At 39.2% G+C, this 22,333-nt stretch overlaps 1 protein-coding gene across 3 annotated transcripts; it reads right to left on the bottom strand.

Moving 5' to 3' along the window:
- Positions 1-1,070: 1,070 nt before the first annotated feature.
- On the bottom strand, positions 1,071-9,651 carry LOC122276415 (protein PLANT CADMIUM RESISTANCE 11-like). 3 transcript variants are annotated; one of them, XM_043086106.1, is made up of 5 exons: positions 9,174-9,648; positions 8,279-8,342; positions 7,741-7,905; positions 7,335-7,400; positions 1,071-1,601 (listed from the first exon to the last, which is right to left on the bottom strand). In XM_043086106.1, the coding sequence occupies exons 1-5, from the start codon at positions 9,455-9,457 to the stop codon at positions 1,590-1,592; spliced, it is 591 nt and encodes a 196-aa protein (XP_042942040.1). In that variant the 5' UTR covers positions 9,458-9,648; the 3' UTR covers positions 1,071-1,589. The 3 variants fall into 3 exon arrangements, with proteins under 3 accessions (XP_042942040.1, XP_042942039.1, XP_042942038.1); XM_043086105.1 differs by lacking the exon at positions 1,071-1,601 and adding an exon at positions 1,671-3,145 and having other exon boundaries at positions 9,174-9,651; XM_043086104.1 differs by lacking the exon at positions 1,071-1,601 and adding an exon at positions 6,265-7,152 and having other exon boundaries at positions 9,174-9,646.
- Positions 9,652-22,333: the final 12,682 nt, after the last annotated feature.

Here is a 22,333-nt window from a genome sequence, read left to right as displayed (position 1 = left end):
GAAAAGAGAACTAATCTAATGATTGAAATCACTTCTAGGCACAAATGGTGTGCTCCACTAAGTGACTATGGAAGATATTGACTCGCACCCAGAATAGGAGGATCACACAATGTAGTTGGGTTCAAGATTGTCCTTCTATTAGAAAATCATAATTAAAGTTCAAACCTTTTGTCAAAAACAGCCCCCAAAATATTCTTGTTAGAACACTAACTGAGTTGCCAAAAAGATTTCGTTAAGTTGGACAAATAGGTTGGTTGTTAGCTTAATAAAAATAAATAAATAATGTATATAGCCTTTTTTTTTTAAAAAAAAAGTAAGCAAAATGTCAAACCTTGCTTTCGATTAAGCTTATGTACACCTTCCAAAATCTAAACATTAAATCTTATATAGGAGTTGAGAAATGCTATCTCACGGGATTTGAGATAGAGATTCTTTGTATTTCTTATATACAGAAGTCGCAGAATATATGAAAGCTCATTACATGACTCTATACACTCATTATTGTGGCAGGAAATTGACTTTTTGCACATGTTGCTGTAAAAACACATATTTGTTGTAGTGATATATATATATATATATATAAAGTGTAATCATCATAATTAAGGGGTCTGAAATATCAGTAAGTTCAAAAGTCTTTCTTATTAACAATATCAGGAGGTATACCAAACCTAGAACTAATAGATGAGATCTAAACATCCTATTCATTATGGTATCAACCAAAACAAAACTCAACCCTTACTAACCCTATCTTCACTCATATTTTTGTTGCATTTCGTAACACATACCCTTGGTCTAACCTTGTACCCACTTCCACTACATACATACATAAATATATACATACATATATATATATATATATATATATATATATATAGGAACAAAGTATTCACAGCTAGACTTTCTAAACATAATACTTGTTATTATTTAACATTGTATCTTTTAGATATTGTGCTAGTGTCATGGGGCATGATGTGAGGTAGAACTTCATCTGTTTTGCAAGAATTATGTTGCTTGATTGATTTGTGGAGCAGGTTCAACCTTGCTAGAATCACGGTGCATGACTCTATCAATTAAATTCTATGAATATATTGTTTTTTTTTTAAATCTATATTATTCATAAAACTCTCATAAGGGAGGAAGATTACAAGTTGAAATTTCATCCAATACAATAAAAGTATTGTTTAGACCCAAGGCATCTTGTCCAAGAGCATGAGCAGCTTTATTGTTGTCTCTTCATGTATGTTGCACAGACCATGAATCAAACTTTGTCAAAATAGATCTTGCATCTACCAAAATCATTATAGTGCTTGTTCCATATTCTCCAAAATTAATAAGCCCTTGGACCACTTGTTCCCTATAGTCCAAATCTTGACAGAAAATAATAGCCTGGAGTGAAGCAACTGCCTCAACCAATAGAGGGTCAGGAAATATAAGCTTATGTTCATATTCAAAGTAACCTTGATAGTGCCCTTCCAATCTTGTATAACAGCTCCAATTCCCACCTTACAATGAATACTGTCTAGAGCATCATCCCAAGCAGCTTGAAAGTTCCTTGGGGAGGTGCTTGCCATGTATCACTAGCTGCCCTTCTAGACATGGTGCTGCATGAGTGTTGAGAGGAGGATTGAAAATAAAAAATGAGATTCTTTGCTTGTTGCACTAGTGTAGAGGGATGAGTAAACTTGTTGTTAAAGATGAAATCATTCCTCCCCTTCCAAATCAACCAGCTAATCACAGTAAATTCCTCCATCTCATGTTGATTTAAAGTGGCAAACATCTTCTCCACCTGATCTTTGAAAACCTAGCTATGAGTTACACATTTTTGAATACTAATGACACACTGTCTCCCCCCCCTCCCCCCCCCCAAAAAAAAACATCATTTGGTACAATGCAATCCCAAAGCATATGCTCTACTATTTCAAGATACTGTTGACATATTGAACATTTAGGAAAAACATCCAATTTTCTTATGTTTAAATTAACTTTAGTTGGGAGAAATTAAGGCAAGCTCTCCAAAGAAAGGTTTTATTAGCATTTGGGATCATAGATGCAATAGCTTGATCCAATCCTCTGGTTTATCTTATAGATCTGAAGTCTGCCCCTTTCCACGATCTGGAATTTCACAATAGAGATGATGTGCACTCTTGACAGTAAATTCATCCTTTGAAGTACATCTCCAAATAATCTAGCCTTTTATAATGACTAATAGGGATGGCTTTTATGATTGCTACTTTAGTGTAAGCCTGTAAGAATCTTATTGAGCTTTGAGGGGTGTTGAGCAAGGAGTTCTTCCACTAATGGTTGTCTGAATCAATGAGATTACATACCTTAGTGTAAGCCTGTAAGAATCTTATTGAGCTTTGAGGGGTGTTATGCTGAGGCAACCACTTATCAATCCATATACTCACTGTTTCACCATTACCTATCCTCCATAAGAGACCATCTTCCAACAAAATTCTAGCAGATGATAAACTTTGCCAAATATAAGAAAGATTACTACCTAGCTTTGCTTTAAGGAAATCAGTAGCTGGGAAATATTTAGCTCTAAGACTTTAGCTGCCAGGGAGTTCGGATGTTGAAGGAGCCTCCACCCTTGTTTGGCCAGCATAGCAGAATTGAAATTCTCAAACTCCCTAAAACCCAAATCTCATTTCTTCTTTGCTCTTCTCATTTGTTGCCAACTACCCAGTGGATTCTTGCATCTTGAGCCTGCTGCCCCCACTAATAGTTACTCATCACACTGTTGAGAGATTGTAACAAAAGTTTAGGGAGTTTGAACAAGCCCATGTTGTACGTGGGGATAGCTTGCACCAAACCTTTCAAAAGAATCTCCTTGCCTGCTTGTGATAGGAAATTTGTGTTCCAATTATTCAACCTATCCTGCACTTCATCAACAAGTCCTTTGAAAGAAGAAACTCTAAATCTCCCCACCAATGCTGGTAAGTCCAAGTATTGCTCATAGGATTTGGTGGCCCTAACCTTTGTTGTGCTTGTTATGATCAGCTTAGACTCCTCTCTAGTATTCTTGCTTTAGTAAATGGGTCTTTGTTTAGTCTTTGACCCAAGGCAGTTTCATATGTTGCCAAAAGCATGGACAGCCTGTCCAAATCCAATGAGTTGGCCTTACAAAATAGAATGCTGTCATCTGCAACCCAAAAAAAAAGTATGATTAATATGCAATCTACCCCTTCCCAGTGGAATGCCAGAGATCATCCCATTAGTTTCAGCTGTGTTGAGGAGTTGCTTAGGATTTGAAAGCAAAGATTGAGCAAGGTAAAAGAGGATTGCCCTGCCTAATCCCCCTAGTTGGAATAAACTTCGCATGTGGAACAACATTAATGATCAGTGAATATGAAACTAAAGAAACACATCGCATAACAAAATCAATCCACCATTTTCTCCATGGCAGCTCTAAGAATTGGTCAAAAGCCTTACTCATGTCAAGCTTGAGGGCCATAAATCCTTCCTTTGCTTTCATCCAAGTCTTCATAGAATGCAAAGCTTCAGATGCAACAATGACATTGTCTGTGATGAGTCTACCTGGGACAAAGGCACTCTAAGTTGGTGAAATAAGATCAGGAAGGATTCCTTTTAAGCTATTTGCCTAGAGGGCATTGCAAAGACTAATAGGTCTGAACTCTGTTACCATGAGTAGGGACTTGGATTTAGGGATGAGGGTAATGAAAGTTTCATTTAAGCTGGCTGGCCACTTCCCATCATTCAAAACTTCAAGCACTGTAGCACTAATTCAGGGCCGAGGACATCCCAATACTTTTGGTAAAAGGAAATAGGGAACCCATCAGGATCAAGGCTTGTCAATGGATTCATAGTGAAAAGAGCATCCTCTGGCCAAATCAACATTTATCTCTTTAGTAACACTAGCTGTTAAGGATTCCAGGCAAGAGTCAATACTTGTTGGCCTTGAGGTCTCGATTAAAGTTTTGAAATAGTTTTGGAATGTGCCAGTAATCTCCTCAGGGTTCTTAGTCAATTGGCCATCTGAATTGGTGATTTGGTGAATTATGTTATTCTTTCTTCTTTGAGTGACACAGTTATGGAAAAACTTGGTATTACGATCCCCATCCTTAAGTCATTTCTATTTAACCCTCTGCTTTCACTTTATGTCCTCCTTTTCAAGTAGACTAGTAATTTCCTTTTGTAGCTGCTTAATGTCATTGTTCAATTATCCCTCATTTGGTCATATAACATGCTTAGCAATTCAAACTTAGAATTGATCTCCTTACCTCTATCTGTGTGCAACTTCCTACTCCATTACTAGAGGCTACTTTAGCAACTCTTCAGACCTCTAGGGGCATCTTCAATTTTAGTCGAGGAACTAGTATTTGCTGTCCATGCATTTTTCAATAAGGGAACTGCATTCTACTTTCTCAGACCAAGTAACTTCAAATCTAAAAATTATGTCTTTGCTAATAAAGGGCTTTGGTTCTGTAAAGAAATCAGGATGGGCCCATGATCAGAGCAGCTTGCCACAAGATTATGCACTGAATGTTCTTCAAATATCTTTATCCATGCTGAATTGCCTCTATCAAGACTTTCATTTGTAAAAGATTCCCCATCTCTATTATTCCTCGAAGTAAATTTATCCCCACTATAGCCCAAGTCATACAATTCACATGCCTCTATAGTAGACTGAAAACTCTCCATTTGTCTAGGAGGTCTTTTGGCAGCACCAAACTTTTTAGATTGTTTAAGAATCTCCTCAAAGTCCCCAACACAAATCCAAGCCATGGTGCCTTGAGGTTTCAGTGCTTGAAGAAGTTTCCAACGTTCCACTCTTTTAGCAATTTCAAGGTTGCCATTGAACCCAGTGAATAACCATCGCTCATCAGCTTGTGAATAAGAAACCCAAACTGAAATATGTCAATCAGTATAGGACTCCAACTCCACCACCACATTGGATTTCCATACAAAAGCTAAGCCCGCTCTCCATCCCTTGCTTTTAATCACAAAGCTTCTATCAAAACCGATTCTGTTTCTAATACTCTCCACCTTATCTCTACAACACTTAGTCTCCATAAGAAAGACTAGCTATGGGCACTTTGTTTTCACCCGTTGGTGAAGCTCTCGAACTATACGAGGGTTCCAAAGTTGAAACCCTCGTACAGTTCAATTAATCATTTGTGGTGGGCCTGCATAGAAGCCACCACCAAATCATCCTGAGTTAAGCTCCTCATAGGTGTAAGCTAAGCTTTGAGCCTCTTGGACACAGATGAGTGTGCCAAATTTCCTTTGTCAACGACAATAGACCTCTTGTTACATTTAATTTACCAAGTGGGGAGCCTTTAACCTTACAATTTTGTGTGGTGCTCTTTACCCTAGCTTTCCATCTCCATGTGGACACTCTACTTGGTTTCATAGGAGAGTTTTGTAAACATAAATTGACTGAGTCAGGTTCCACATCAACGGTGACTTTAGAGGGAGTTGTACTATGGAAAGTACGAGAATCATGCTTCCCATTTTCTGTTACAATAATCGAGAGGATATCCTCTCTACCTTCCTTATAAGCAACATCTTGAAGAAAGGGCAGAAAAGAGATTTGACTTACACAAGGATGGTTATTGACTTCCGAGAAAGGCAAGCCTGCTTTATTCTTCACCATGATTTGCTCCTTCTACACCTGTATGCCTTGATCCTCGCCACTCACTCTTCCTGTTTCTTTGGATAATGTTTGACTTGCCTCTTGAGGAACCTCCTTCCCTTTCTACTCATCAGAATCCCCCTGCCGGCGGGAATTATAGTTGTTGGAGCTCGAGGTACCACCATACTTCTTGGCTATAGTAACTACATAATGCACTGGTAAAGCACGTAGCCAATGGCCATATCGATTCTCAAATATATTGTTTGTTACAACGTATATTTACCAAACTATTTCAGCCTAATGCATTGAGCAGACACGTTTTTTACAAGAAAATTGATTGTACTATAATAATTTAAATAATACAACTTCTTGTGAGGTCAAAGTATGGTCACCCATAAATTCCCATATTAGATAACAATTAGCCTTACCTTACAATCTAATTACCCCCAAATTCAAATGTTAATGCAGGCAATCTCCCTAAAATTGCATGCAAGCGGTTAAACCCAGGGTTTGTACAATCTTTCTTACTTGCCGAAGTGCAACCTGGACGCACCCCACCAGTCAAAATGCTTTACCAGATACTAACAGGACACATGCATGAGGAGCTTGTGCCTGAAGTTATAGTACTTGTTGGCAAAATAACGAAGAACTATTCGGTATTCATAGAGTATGAACTCGTGATATTTTCATCCTTTCTTAAGATATCATGTCAATTAAAATTGATGCTTACAACTAATAAACCAAGTACCAAATTAAACCAGTCCCATATCCAATTTGAGCATCAGGTACAAGCACAACACCCTTCAAGTCCGAAGACTGTCAAGAGTCTGGAAGAAAATAAATCTAATTCCAAGCTCTCACGGAATTTTCCTAATATGCACGTGTGAAGAATGCTATTGCAAAGAATGCTACATGATCTGTCCCAAATTCAAACCATTCAACAAAGCCGTACTTAAATAAACCAAGTAGGAAATCAACCCAGCATGCTGGATGATCATAAACTCCATTTCACTAATAACAACTACATTTGTTACCACTGACATAGTGGAGAATAGGGGAGACTGTAAGGAACCTGCCAACATGTTTCCCTTATGTGCATGTTCCTGCAACTTCCTCGTCAACTTTTTTTAATGCAGGTCAATATTGTAGATCCACGGAGCCTGCACTCCCATGGTGGAGCAATGCTTTAGTCTCCTATGCAAGCAACCACCAAATCCTGAAAAAAAACTTGCTTATGCCGTGCAGCCTGCATTACATCCCTCTATTAGAAAAGATATTAAATAGGAAGCCGACATCATTCATAGGCCTGGCAATTATTGGGGGCAGCACACCAATATATCTGAATGACCAAGTTCTTAAGTTGAAGCATAATCACTCCCATTTGCACTTTTTTCCATGCTGCAGGGTTCAGGGGACGTTTTTAATGCAGGAGAAGGTTGCTTAAGTTCATAGAACGCTTTGCTCCCTTCATGAAAACCACCAATGTATATTGTGTCACCCCGACCATGCCAAATTCCATCTTGGACATTGTTCATCTCCAACGTTCTCGATTCCTATTGCAAATTAATAGAATACTAATAAATTTAAATAAATATAAAGGTTTTATCCAATTTGACTGAAGTCCAATTGTTCATTTTGAATTCCACAATTAAAGTTTAACATGAAGCATTTTACAGACTGCAAATAAATTGAAACAGTCAAATTATGTTGACAAAATATTTGCAAGGAAAAGGACCTGGCATAACATGCAGCACGGGCAGATAAGATGGTAGATGCAATCATCCAAGGAACTATTACTGCCCTGAAAACAATAATGATTCCCACAAACTCAGTGCCAATCATTTATATGGAGAAGGAAACCAAAGAAATGGCATTAGATATACAGGGGCAGAAAAAAATTTGCTATTAGATTTTAACACCCTTTGAACAATTCATCTTATAAAAGATGCTAAGCCAGCTTTGGCAAAACATGGGACTATATATGTTTGGAGAAACCACCGTGCACTAGAGTACATGATCGCAAAGTCGGAACACAGATGTTGAGACAAACATTATTAAATATAGGAAGAAATAGATTGAGCCTCGACAATACCAAGCAGTGGCACTGAGGAACAGAACACAATGATAGACAAAATGCTCACCCCGATGTTAAATCTTTTCTTCATCTGTGTGCGGATAAAGCCCAAATATGTCCCTATACAAACGGTTAAAGCAAGTGCCAAATAGAGAAAGTAGTGCCGCTTGGTGACAATAAAGGCAATCCAGTTCAGAAGAGCACTAACAACAAGAATGAAGTAAACGGATCCCTGCAAAATTAAAAGAACAATTTTAGAATTTATTTTTTCTTTTGATAAGTAAGAATAATTTTAGAAGTTGAAATATGAAAGTACAAACATATATAAGCAATTAATTGCAGCGAAGTCAAAATATCACTGTTACTTACCTCACCCTACTTGTATCTTAAACTTTTATTTTTTATTTTTAATCTTTTATTCCATTTAACTTTTATTCCATTTAACTGTTGAGGATAAAATCAAATGAAAATCAAGATAATATCAAATCGAAGTGATTTGATAATTATGAAAATATAATCAAGATAATATCAAAGTGATTTGATAATTATGAAAATCAAATTATTGATTTGATATCATCTTCAACATTAACCGTACCAAAATTTACCTGAACAAAACAAGAACCAAAACCAGCTCTTCTCATGTTCTTTCCAAATCTGTAGCAGGGACAACTGCAACATCAAATACCTTGTCACACACAAGCGTGGTACAAACATGAATATTAGTTTGAGAATGTAAAACAAGACCAGAAAAATACTCAACCTATAGCACCAAACTTCCATTTTCAAAGCATATATTCCATTCAAAAAAATCTTAGATGTATAACACATCATCACAACACATATTTTATATTTTGTCCTTTTATTCCTCTGCCTTACACAGCCAGAAACTCAAAGCAACCCACATCGGGCTTAGTAGTCACGCAAAGCATGTGCCAAAATATCAGTACCAAAAAAGAGGCAGAAAAAGGGAAAACGGGAAAAAATTGACTTTGAATTATAATTAGAACTATATGTGTATGGAGTTAATTCTTTATTTACCTAAATTAAATCACAATAGTTGAACGACCCAGAAGAGAAAGGGGAAAATCGAATCAGGATTAAAGCAAATTATGAGTATTCCTCTCATTGTTCAAGCCCAGCGAAGAAATGGAACTTCCAAAGATTCTGCACGAGTGTGGAAATACTAAAAAGTTGGGGCTAAAGACGAGAGGCCCCAAAAACAATCCCCGTTAATCAAATTTCTACAGAAGGAAAAAAATCAAAATTTCTGAATTAGCTTTGTTCGGTGGAGGATCTAAACAAGTCAAGATATTTTTGAAAAATAAATTCTCGTGCCCGTGAAGTCAGTATAGCTTCTTCACACCCAAAATTTTTTTCTTTTTCTTCTTCGTCGAAAAAAGGAGAAAATATCCCGGAAAAAGTTTTCTGTAGAAACAAACAGCCCCTAATAAGATCATGGCAAAGAAAAATAAAAAAGAGGAAGAAAAATAAGGCACTCACCAAGCTGATTCGAGAGCGATACGACGGTCCTGGAAGCAGTCGAGGACCTCACCCTCCCACATCCTGAGGACCCCGCTTATCTCCCCTCCGTCTTCTTGTTCGCCTTGTCCAACGCTCACGAAGCTACTCCATTTTCCCTGCCGAGTCTGCAAAGCCACCGTTGAGCAGAGCATGTCAAAGTCAAGCAACGCCATTCCCTCAATAAACCTCTCGTTCTCCTCATGGTCCTCCTCCTTATCTCTCAGCTGCATTTCCACCTTCTCTCCCTTCTCCAAGTCCGCCATTACCACCAATACCCACCGAAACAACCTCAAGAAGAAGCAGAAGCAAATACAAAGAAACCGAAGCTGGGGGTATCGTGTTGGAGTTCGTTTTGTTTGGTTTATCCCTTAAAACGCGCTTTTTCTTTTCTTTTGGGTAATATGCTGCAGAATAAAGAAAACGACATTGTTGTCTTGTTTGGCTAGGTTCGGACGTTGAGGGTTTGTTGGACGATGGAAAGCATGGGGTCGGCGTATCATAATGATTAATGTCACAGCTCGTCATCCCTTAATTTTTTATTTTTTTCAAATTTTAAAGCCTAAAATAAATGATAGTTAGTTATCAATAAAATTTCCACTAATTATCTTATGAAATTTAAAGTGCGTTGCATATCCAAATATCAATTTTCGAGATTTAATAATCCAATTTTAAAGAAAAATAAAAATATTATCTAGATTTTAAAGCATTTACTGTTAATATAGAATTTTTGAACAATATAGCCTAAAGGCATGTTTGGACATATAAGTGTTTAGGTACTGAAAGTATTTTAAGTATTCTTAGCAGTTTATTATTATTATTTTTTTTACTATTATTTATTACTTTTTACTATAATTTAATATTCTATTATTACTTTTCATTTATTTTTTTATTATTATTTACAACATTTCTCATTATCCAAACACTTTTAATATGAATAATATTAAAATAGTTTGAATGAAGATATTTTATTTTTGAAGTAACGAGAGATAAAAAAAAAAGTTAGAGCAAAATATTATAAAGTTAAAAATTGTTCGAATATTATTTTTATTTTAAAGCTTTTAAAAGTTGAATTGATTTTATTGTTTGTTTTAAAGTTTGTAAAAGTTGTATTTATTTTTTATTTTTTTGAATAATAACTAGATAAAAAAGTTAAAAATTTAAAACTGAAAAATATTTTATGCTTTAGTTTTGTTTGTGAATGAAATTATGAAAAATTCTAAGAGTGTCCACCATGTCATAAGCTTCTTTTTTTTATATATAATAAAATATTGTTCGTTCATTCATAAAAGTGATATTACAACTCTGACATGAGAATTACAAGTCAACTATTGCTTTTCAAACTCTCAATTACATAAATTCTTTTATGACTGATATGGTCTTGTCCAGTGTTCCAAAACCTCTCCAAATAAACCGTCTATGAAACAGGACTTTTGTCTTAAAATACTGTCTAAAACAGTAACAAACCCCACACTCTCATGGAGTGGAGGACATATTCTATAAACCCATGGTCCTCGAGATAATATTTTTTTATTTTTTGTTTATTCCTTTTATATTACAACCTAAAATAAAGTAAATAATAGAAAATATAAATACATGAAAAAATAACAAACAAACAACAAAACACAGAAGTCGTCATGGCGCATGAGGAACACGCGCCATCTTGAAAGTATGGCAGATGGTCAGGTCTGAATAAACAAGTGGCCTGGATCCAGAAAAGCCGCGTGTGGCATTAGCTGCACTCTCCTTGTGGAGGCATATGGAATTAACGCACCAATTTTAGACCACGCATGTGGCTCACACGCCATTCCGTTCAGTGAAACTCTTTGCCCATCTGAAAAATTGGCATCTTGAAAATCTTTTAGTATGATGCGTGGTTGTTGTTGGGCGTTGTAGAGCAACAAATTGGCCTTCTATCTTACTTTGGCCTGAAATCACCGGAAAAAAAATTGAAAAAATAAAAATAAAAAGACTATGAAAAAGAGGAATGAAAAAAATGAAGGATGAGTGAGGGAGGAGGCGAAAGGCCCGAAACTCCATCCCCCTCAACATGCCATGAGCTTCTAGATAATTAATTAACTTCATATCTATATCCCTTTATATTAACAAGAACGATTAGATATTTCATAAATATACGTAGCGCAATATTATCATCAATCAAAAATCATACGTCATTAAAATTATTTATGTAAGTTCTTTTAATAATATACCATACATATGGAGTCATGCATGGACTTCCGTGTATTCGTAATTTCCTACGTTATCTTGCATGAATATCAATTATTAAGTTATAAAAATGATAGACACAATTTTTTTATAATTTTTAAATAATTATATTTTAAATGAAAATAATAAAAAAATCTTATTTTAAAATATGCTAATATAAAAAAAAAAATATTACGTACAGTCGTGGAATTGTAAACGCCGCGTAATCATTTTGAAAAAGAGTGGGATCCACGATTAAAAAGTTAGTTTTTTAAATGTGAGTCTCATATTAATTCATTTTTTTTAAAACGACTGCACGCCGCTTGCACAACCACAACTGTAAATATCATTTCTCTAAAAAAAACTGTAAAAGAGCTTATAAGTTAGTTTTAAATTATAAAAATTAATAAATACAAGTCACTTCATAATATTTTATACAATAATATTTTAAAATGAGTAGCATTTTAATAAAATATCTTACAAAAATAATATTATTTTATAAAAATATCCTAATTTTAAGAATCGAGTACAAAGTACACCATCAACAGCGGCAAACCGAAAGGAGTGGAATGCTGTGCTGTCATTTGGTTCGGAATCTTCGGATAATTCTTTGATTCCAAGAGAATTCTATCCCATTTCTAAGTCATCCCACGTGAAAATAACATATTTATAAAAAAAATATTTACAGTCATAAATTAAAAAAAAAAAAAAACTATAAAACTTACATTAAAAAAAATTATTTTTTATAATAAATTTAATTCTTTTTTAAAATAAATACACAACATTTATATAATTGATAACTATATTTAAGATTACTATTACAGTTCACTGAGTACACAATATAAATTGGAGATGTAAATTTTATTAATGATTGTGTGTTTCACTATGTCTGTCTACTTCAGGCTAAGGATTCATGTCTATAGCATTAATTATATATCTTTCAATCCATCTAAATCCATGAATGATTAGCAGACTGGTCTGAAATTAGTCAATATTTCTAATATAATGCGTGGAATTGTATCAATCCATTTACAAATATCTATTTTTATTTTATTATAATATATATATATATATAATATGTAACAATTAAGCATAAAATATTTAAAAATAACTTAGGGTACCATTTGGCAATGATATCATTGGAGAAATTTTCAAAAATTCTTATAATTTCATTTTCAAGCATTATGCAAATATAAAACACTTTTTTATTTTCAATATTCAACTATTTCATCTAATAATTACTTAATTATTACAACTTTTATATATTTTAAAATAAAATGTAAAAATTAATACAGCATTTTCAAACATCAAAATAAAAATTATATTAAAAAATACTATTTAAACAAGGTCTTTAACCTTACAATATTTTTATTCGAATTTTTCTTTCTATTTTCCCAAAACCTAATAAAAAAATCTTAATTCAAACAATTTAACTACTATTTTAAAAATTTTAAGATACTCTTAATATCCCAACGAAGAACTAAGTATAAACAAATTCTTCGAACAACTTATCTCATCTTATCTTATTTACAAAAAGCTTGGTTTGGATAATGAAAGCCCCAGATCTTATCTCATCTCAATATTCAAACACCACAAATACAAAGACTTTACAATTTAAAATATTTAACTTTTTCATATAATCATAACCTATATGTTAACGTCCTGGTTTGCATGTCTTTGATCTAGGCTCTTAACAACTCGGGTCTTCGATCTTAGGCTTGCTTAAACGGAGAAAATACCATGAGATGGGAGCCGTCGTGGTGGCTGGGGAGTCTCTAATACCAAAGTCAGTATCATCTTAGAGTTTAATAGTGCAAGAGTATCAAGAGTTCAAAGAGCGTTCCTAGTACTTAGGAATTTGTCTTTTAGACCTGATTTCTAAGGTCAGTTGTTCGGTATTAGGAGGATGTGTCCCCTTAGCAATCATTTTACTCAAGTTCTTTTAATGCAGCGTGACTCCCTATCTTGCTCACCCATCGGGTTTAAGCTGCCAAGTCCTCCCTTCTCTATTCATCAGAGGATCAAGGGCTCTCCGCAATATTCGTTTTCCTTTTCGCTCAGGGCTACATGGGACGTGGGACTAGGTTGTAGAGGTGATGTGTTTCCCTAACGTCAAGGCAGTGCACTCGATAGCTACTCCTGATGAGTTGTGCCCTATAGCCATTGTCAAGGAGTGGGCGAAGAAACATCCAATCACTGTCCTCTCGGACACTCTCCTTGGAGAGGAGAACATAGCGGTGCATCTATCTATCTCCCTTCAACCACACCATCTATGCTGACTGCGGCATTCCTATGCGGTCATCAGCCATCTCGGTGAGGAAGCATTCCCCTAGCTCTCTCGTCGAAGGCAAGTCGAAGAAGGTTAGGTTCGACAGTAGCCCTGAGCCCCATTCTCAACCCCTTTTAGGTCAATCGTTGAAGGCGGTCGAAGTGTGGCCAGACGCCTAACCTCTCAATCTTGCGAATCCTACACATAGGCCGGAGGGAGAGGACCTCGCTAGCCCTGGCAAGCTAGCTACTCCTACTCCCGCCACAATTTTAGTTTTGGAACTCGTATTGGTTGTCGCGCCTGAGGTGCGTGTCGTGCCCGTAAGGCCGTGCGATCTATCCTAGTTGGCTAATGTACTCCAAATGCATTTTTGGGGAGCCCTCCTGTAGCAGGCCCCTAGGCAATTAGCCTTGGTCGAGCCACCTCCTGAGATGGATGTGGAGATGATCCCTTCTTCTGACTCTACAGCTCACATGGTGGTTAGGTAGCAAGTCTTTTGGGATGCTTTTGGGAACTTTCCAGAAGGACCCAACTCTTTCAAGGAGAGTAAGCCTTCACCCGAGCCTCTTCGTATTGAATCTCCTGGAGGTGGTGCAACACCTGTTACTACCGCCATTGATCTTAATATGGCATCTATTAAGGTGGGCCGAGTTGGGAAGGCTTTGGGGAGGGGGGGGGGGGGGAGCTGAGTTGCCCATAGCCGGTGGAGGCCATCCCTGTGTCCAGCCAACTTTAAGCTATGGGAGCTTGGGCAAAGGCCTTAGAGTGGGTAGCTGAGTCCTTGAAGGGCTTCTTCTCTGAGGTTCCTCATTTCTCTTTGACTTAGCTTTTCCCTTCTCTACTTGTTTTTTCTTTTTCTTGACCCTTATGACATTGATTGTGGTGGGCTACAGGAAGCAAATCTATTGGCCAAATTCATACTAAGCAGCCAAGAGGCGGCCAAAAGGGAGAAATGAGGCCTCTGTTCCTTGACATAAACAACCTTCCACTGTGCGCAAAGGAACGCAGACAGCCCTCCACTGCACGGACAAAGAAAGGGTGCTAGAAGGTGGACTTGGTAGTAGCGAAGGAGCAAGCCGAGTTAGCCAAAAATGAAGCCTTAGCTCTTCAACAACTACCATCTCGGCCCAGGAGTTAGTTGATAAGTTGACTGCTTCAGTGACGGCTCTTGAGGAGTTGCTGGGCTAGCTTCAGGTGGAGAATACGGAGCTGAGGGGTTGCCGGGACTTTAATGCTAAGTAGCTCAAGCTGCTAGAGGAAGAGCGTCTATCCCTTTCAGCTATTCTGAAGGGGCAAGAAGACTCAATGTCAGCTGCTTAGGTCTTGGTCAATCAAGAGAAATGGAAGGCTGAAGAGACATCGAAGGAGTTGAAGGAAGCCCAACGAAGGGTAACTTCCTAGGGCGTGGTTATCGCCAACCTGCGAAGTAACCTGACCCAGTGCAAGATGTCGTTTCTCGCCTGAGCGGGCAGGTAGGATCAGCCCTCATCATCCACGACCAAGTTTGGGTGCATGGGTACATCGAAGGCCTCAATAAGATGTGGGATTATGTCATTTTGAACCCTTAAGCGAACTCGCTGGCGCTTGAGGCACATTTGAGGGCCCTCGACATCTGCCAACTTCCTCTCAATCCTAATGCCCTTAAGAAAGATTGTGAATTAGGTTAAGATATGATCCCTGATGCCTTCCCTCCTTATGCCGAAGCTCCCGTGGTTGATCCTGAAAGAGCCGGGGTAGCCCCTGATGCCCCCACAACTAACCTTGCTATGCCCAAGGTAGCCCTTGATGTTATAGAGGTTGGCACCACCAAGTCTGAGAAGGATCCTAACCCCCCTCCTACCTGATTTTGTATCTCCTTCGTTAATGTTTTGATGTAATAATTTTTTTTAGCTCTCTCCTTTGTAAAGACTTTAATTATTAATAAACAAGTATTTTTCTTCACCACCTTGCTGCTTATTTTGCTCTATGGTTTTTCCTTCTTTACTTCTTCATTGGTTGGCCTAATGGGACAAGGGCTAAGGCATGCCCATGGGGACATGGTACTTGCCTTTCCTTGTCGACCCCTTTTTATAAGCTAGTTCCCTTCATTTTCTTCTGTTTGTACTTTGCGCATACATATCTTGCATGCTCAAGGGGGGGAAGGGCATGTTGGGTAAGAGACGTTGTTATTGGCACCATGGGTTTCTTACCGCTAGGCATGAATCCTCCATCCTCTCTCATTTCTTTGTAGTCGAATAACTCTAACCTTAGTAGGTTGGGTCGCACCAAGGGGAGACTGGATTTCCATTCTGTGGAAAGAGAAGCTAGTTGGCCTTTCCTCTATACAAAGTGCACGTGAGTGCAGCTCCATCAATTGTGTAAGGACATGGCTAGGCAAACCCTCTGGGGGATTAAGAGGTCAAGCGGTCCCTGACCTTTCTCATCCATCAGCCTTGCCATAGGGCTAGGCTCAACATGAGTCTCTAGAGAAAGTTGAACAGTGGCCTTAGACTGAGAACCCTCCTTAAGTAGCGTTAGGCAGTCGAGATACTGATCCCATACTTCGTCATGAGGCAAGTCAGGCCACCTTAATTCTAGACCAACCTAAGTAGAGCAACTTTCGTGCGGCTTAGGCTTACAAAGCTTCACCCTGGGAGATGACGCCTTGGGGTCGGAGGTGTTGAACTCGTACCCCACCGAGGAAGGGGTATCGATGACTCTAGCCATGCCCTACCCTTTTCCCCCCTAGGGAGGTAATCTTTCAAGCAGTTGAGAAACTAATCTACACTTTACTGTAATGGGGGGTCAGAGGCTCGTTAAGACTAAACTCACTCTAGGTTACGTCAAGCCGTTGAGAGACTAAGCCCGCACTTCTTCATTAGGTAGGCCAGGCCACCTTGAGGCTAGACTGGCTTGCTGATCCTTGATGGGAGGATAGGTAGGAGTTGTGTGCTTAAACTGCAAGAGTCAACTCAGTTAGTTTAAATAACTTCTGGAATTTTGCAAAGTTGAGCTATTTTGCTGAGGAGTGGTGAAGATCGAGGGTGTTGCATTGCAGGAGATAGTGTTCCAGAGTTATGTTAGGTAGTCAAAGGACTAAACTACACTCTGCCAAGGAGGAGAAGGGATGCCTCAGGCCATGCCCTCTTATTTTGTCCCTCGGGGAGGTAATCTGTCAAATGGCTGAGGAGCCAGTCTGCACTTCTTTGTGATGGGGATAGGGTAAGCTGTTCGAGCAGTCGAGACGCTAGACCTGCTCTCTTCCATGGGGAGGTCAGACTACCTAAGGGACCGGTTCTACCTCTCAAACCTTACGGGGAGGTACGTTATTCGGGCAGTTTGTGACTAGACCTGCTCCCATCCGTTGGCATCGCAGGAAAGTTAAGTGTGGGTCAGGCTGGTGCTAATCCCACTCTTTGTCGTGGTAGAGGTCAGGCGACTGAAGGGCCAGTTCTGCTCTCCCCTGCAGCAGGGATAAGATGGCCTTAGGCTCATCTCACCCTTTGGAGCCCCACGGGAAGGTAAGTTACTGCGTAGTCTAGGTTTGGACCCATTCCCACGTGTTGATGCTTATGAGAAAAGTAAGTTGTTGGATAGCTGAGTACTGGCTTGCACTTCACCACAAAAGGGATCGAGCAATCTTAGGCATTACACCTATCCCTTTGGTATCCTACGAGGAAGGTAAATGTCGGACAGCTAAACAACCGGTCCACACTTCACTATGATGGGGACGGGGTAATTTGTCAGGCAAACAAGAGGTCAGTCCCACTCTCCTCCATGAGGGAGGTTGGGTCGCTAGAGGGGTTGGACCCGCCTATTGACCCTCAGGGGGATGTAGGTTGTTTGAGTAGTTTGTGACTGTACCGCTACTGTCTGTTAGCATCACAGGGAAGGTAAGTGAGGGATAAGTTGGTGCTAATTCCACTCTTCAGTGATGGCTCTTAAGGAGTTGCTGGGCTAGCTTCAAGTGGAGAATACGGAGTTGAGAGAATGCCGGGACTCTAATGCTAAGTAGCTGGAGGTGGGAGAGGAAGAGCGTCTATCCCTTTCAGCTACTTTGAAGGGGCAAGAAGACTCAATGTCAACTGCTTAGGCCGAGGCCAATCAAGAGAAGAGGAAGGCTGAAGAGACATCAAAGGAGTTGAATGAAGCCCAACTAAGGATAACTTCCTAGGGCGTGGTTATCGCCAACCTACGAAGTGACCTGACCTAGTGCAGGATGTCGTTTCTTGCTTGAGCGGGTAGGTAGGATCAGCCCTCATTGTCTGCGACCAAGCTTGGATGCATGGGTACATCAAAGGCCTCAAGAAGATGTGTGATTATGTCATTTTGAATCCTCAAGTGAGCTCGTAGGAGCTTGAGGCACATTTGAGGGCCCTTGACATCTGCTAGCTTCCTCCAGATCCCAATGCCCTTAAGAAAGATTGTGAATTAGGGCAAGAATGACCCTTCATGCCTTCCCTCCTTATGCCGAAGCTCCCATGGTTGATCCTGAGAGAGCTGCCCACAGCTAACCCTGCTATGCCCAATGTAGCCCTTGATGTTCTAGACGTTGGTCCCACCAAGTCTGAGGAGGATCCTGACACCCCTCCTACCTAATTTTGTATCTCGTTCATTAATGTTTAGATGTAATAATTTTTTTTAGCTCTCTCCTTTACACAGACTTTAATTATTAATAATCAAGTATTTTTCTTCACCACCTAGCTACTTATTTTGCTCTATGGATTTTCCTTCTTTACTTCTTCATTGGTTGGCCTAAGGGGACAAGGGCTGAGGCATGCCCATGGGGACATGATACTTGCCTTTCCTTGTCGACCCCCTTTTATAAGCTAGTTCCCTTCATTTTCTTTTGTTTGTACTTTGCGCATATATATCCTGCACGCTCAAGGGGCGGGGGGGGGGGGGGGGGGGGGGAGGGGATGTTGGGTAAGAGACGTTGTTATCGGCACCATAGGTTTCTTACCGCTAGGCATGAACCCTCCATCCTCTCTCATTTCTTTGTAGTCGAATAACCCCAACCTTAGTAGGTTGGGTCTCACCAAGGGGAGACTGGATTTCCATTCTGTGGAAAGAGAAGCTAGTTGGCCTTGGGCCGTCCTATCCTCTATACAGAGTGCACATGAGTGCAGCTCCATCAATTGTGTAAGGACATGGTTGGGCAAGCCCTCTAGGGGCTTAAGAGGTCAAGCGGTCCCTGACCTTTCTCATTCGTCAGCCTTTCCATAGGGCTAGGCTCAACATGAGTCTCCAGAGAAGGTTGAACAGTGGCCTTAGACTGAGAACCCTCCTTAAGTAGCATTAGGCAGACGAGATACTGATCCCATACCTCGTCATGAGGCAAGTAAAGCCACCTTAATTCTAAACCAACCTAAGTAGAGCAACTGTCGTGCGGCTTAGGCTTGCAAAACTTCACCCTAGGAGATGACGCCTTGGGGTCCGAGGTGCTGAACTCGTACCCCACAAAGGGAGGGGTATGGATGACTCTAGCCATGCCCTACCCTTTTCCCCCCTAGGGACGTAATCTTTCAAGCAGTTGAGAAACTAATCTACACTTTACTGTAATGGGGGGTCAGAGGCTCATTAAGACTAAACTCACCCTAGGTTAAGTCAAGCCATTGAGAGACTAAGCCCGCACTTCTTCATTAGGTAGGCCACCTTGAGGCTAGACTGGCCTGCTGATCCTCGATGAAAGGATAGGTAGGAGCTGTGTGCTTAAACTGCAAGAGTCAACTCAGTTAGTTTAAATAACTTCTGGAATTTTGCAAAGCTGAGCTATTTTGCTGAGGAATGGTGAAGATCGAGGGTGTTGTATTGCGGGAGATAGTGTTCCAGAGTTATGTTAGGTAGTCAAAGGACTAATATGCACTCTCCCAAGGAGGAGAAGGGATGCCTCAGGCCTTGCCCTCTTATTTTGTCCCTCGGGGAGGTAATTTGTCAAATGGTTGAGCAGTCGGTCAACACTTCTTTGTGATGGGGACAGGGTAAGCTGTTCGGGCAGTCGAGAGGCTAGACCTGCTCTTTTCCATGGGGAGGTCAGACTACCCAAGGGGCCAGTTCTACCTCTCAAACCTTACGGGGAGGTACGTTATTCAGGTAGTTTGTGACTGCTGCTCCCATCTGTTGGCATCGCAGGGAAGGTAAGTGTGGGTTAGGCTGGTGTTAAACTCACTCTTTGTCATGATAGAGGTCAGGCGGTCGAAGGGCTAGATCTTCTCTCCCCTGCAGCAGGGATAAGATGGCCTTAGGCTCATCTCACCCTTTGGAGCCCCATGGGAAGGTAAGTTACCGCGCAGTCTAAGTTTGGACCCATTCCCGCATGTTGATGCTTACGAGGAAAGAAAGGTGTTGGGCAGCTGAGAACTGGCTTGCACTTCACCACAAAAGGGATCAAGCAGTCTTAGGCATTACACTCATCCCTTTAGTATCCTACGAGGAAGGTAAATGTCAGACAGTTGAACAATTGGTCCGCACTTCACTATGATGGGGACAGGGTAATTTTTCGGGCAACCAAGAGGTCAATCCCACTCTCCTTCGTGGGGGAGGCTGGGTCGCTAGAGGGGTTGGACCCGCCTATTGACCCTCAGGGTGACGTAGGTTGTTCGGGTAGTTTGTGACTGTACTGCTGCTGTCCGTTGGCATCATAGGGAAGGTAAGTAAGGGATAGGCTAGTGCTAATCTCACTCTTCCTCGCGACAGAGTTTGAGGTAAGTTGTCAGGTGGCCAAAGGGCCTGATTTGCTCTCCCCTGTAGGAGGGAGAAAATAGCCTTAAGGCTCATCTTGCCCTTTAGCACCTCATAGGGAGATAAGTATCGGGTAGTTTGGGATAAGACTTGCTCATGCTTGTTGACGTTCACGAGGAAGGTAAGTTGTCTGGCCTTCTCTTGTATTTAGGTCTAATCATTACAGTTTTTCCAAATTTAAAAACAAAACACAAAAAATAATTCAAGTTTTTTAAATCTCAAAATAAAAATAATATTAAAAAATAATATTCTAAAATTATTTTAACCTTATAATATTTTTATTCAACTTTTTTCTCTCTTTTATACCAAAATCCCATAAAATATTTTAATTCAAACTGTTTCCATCACATCTCATCTCAACTCATTATCCAAACCAACCTTTAGGCTCTGCAACTCTATTACTGGTTGGTTTTTTGTATTTGACAACCTTGAGAAGCCTCAAAATTTCAACAGGCATCTTGCTCTGGTTAGACATTATGCCTCTACCCAAGCAAGCACCACCCAAAATCACCTTGTTGCAGTTCATGAAGGAACAGGTGTTGGAGCTTGATAAAGAATGTTCAACCATGAAACAAGAGATTGACAAACTCGTGAAGACAAAAAAGGAAGTTGGAACGCGATTTTGAAAAAGTTCTCTTTTAGACTAATTAAAGATGAGGACATATGTGTTGGGATAAATCAATTACCGATTTGGAATAACCAAATTCATCAATAAACAGCAGAAATAATTTTCTCCCACTTTGTGCGAACCTATTAGGAAGTAACTGAATAGAGCACAATATAAACCAAAATCACACACAATGAAAGAAGCAATTTTTACATGGAAAACCTCCCTACTATTAGAGGAAAGAAAATGAAAAACCACAAGACCGTAATCCACCCGAATCTCCACCATCAACAAATAATGGGTATACAATTATTTTTTTATAAATAGAACTAAAGGCATATAATCAACAATAATATCAAGAAACACTTTCTTAGCAACCAAACTACTTGATTAGGAGAGACCTCACCAAAATGTGTTACTATTCACAATCACAAACACCGAAAATACTGCTCCAAATCCGATCTCCATTGTTTAGATTATAGAGCCTTGAGCCTTGAATGTGCATACAACATTTTCAGCTCAATTGGACCACAAAAGACTCTGATCAACGTGTAAGATTGAAACTGGACGAGTTCCTCTATTTAGGCTAGTATCTTTTCCTCTCCTAATATCACTCCCACGTTTTCCACTTGTTCTCTATACTCTAATAGCAACAATACTTAAGTTTAAAACCTAATTAATCTATGTCTAAACCCTCTCTCCATGTGGGCTTAATGGTCCCACATGGGTCATCTTCCATATTGGAGAGAACCAAGCACAACACTAATCCAAATGCATAGAAACACCACAACAATTCCAAAACCCCACCAGCATCCAAAGCACCACTTGTGAACGGAAAAGAAAACCATGGAATCACTTAGGAGTGGAAATATTTGATACAACCCATGAATTTAACATGAACTCAATACAAAATTAGGGAGTTTGGATTTAATATAAATGGATTTTGGTCAAAATGAGGTGACCCATTAAGACACAACTAATAAACGGCTCATCCTGCTTAACCTGAAATCAACCCACAATAACCCGTTTAAGTTTTAGTTCAAACTTACAATTTTATTATTTGTTGTCTTGTTTGATATTTCTTAATGTTCATATGTTTTTATTATTGGGATTGTAATTATGGACCTATGCTCATATTTATTATTGTTGGATTTATAATATTGGTTTTATTATAAATTAGAATATGAAAAATATTGATATTTTTGTTTGTAGGTAGCCTTATTTCTTTTTTAAATATTGTGGCTACTAATAAATATGTGTTGAAGCATTATATGAAGACAGTGCAAATATCTGATAAGGACAAAGCCCAACAACAACCAAATAGAGATCAAGTCGATAAGG

Source organism: Carya illinoinensis, chromosome 9 (assembly GCF_018687715.1).
Source record: "Carya illinoinensis cultivar Pawnee chromosome 9, C.illinoinensisPawnee_v1, whole genome shotgun sequence".
NCBI classification, from domain to species: domain Eukaryota; kingdom Viridiplantae; phylum Streptophyta; class Magnoliopsida; order Fagales; family Juglandaceae; genus Carya; species Carya illinoinensis.
This window is presented reverse-complemented; position numbering and strand designations above follow the sequence as displayed.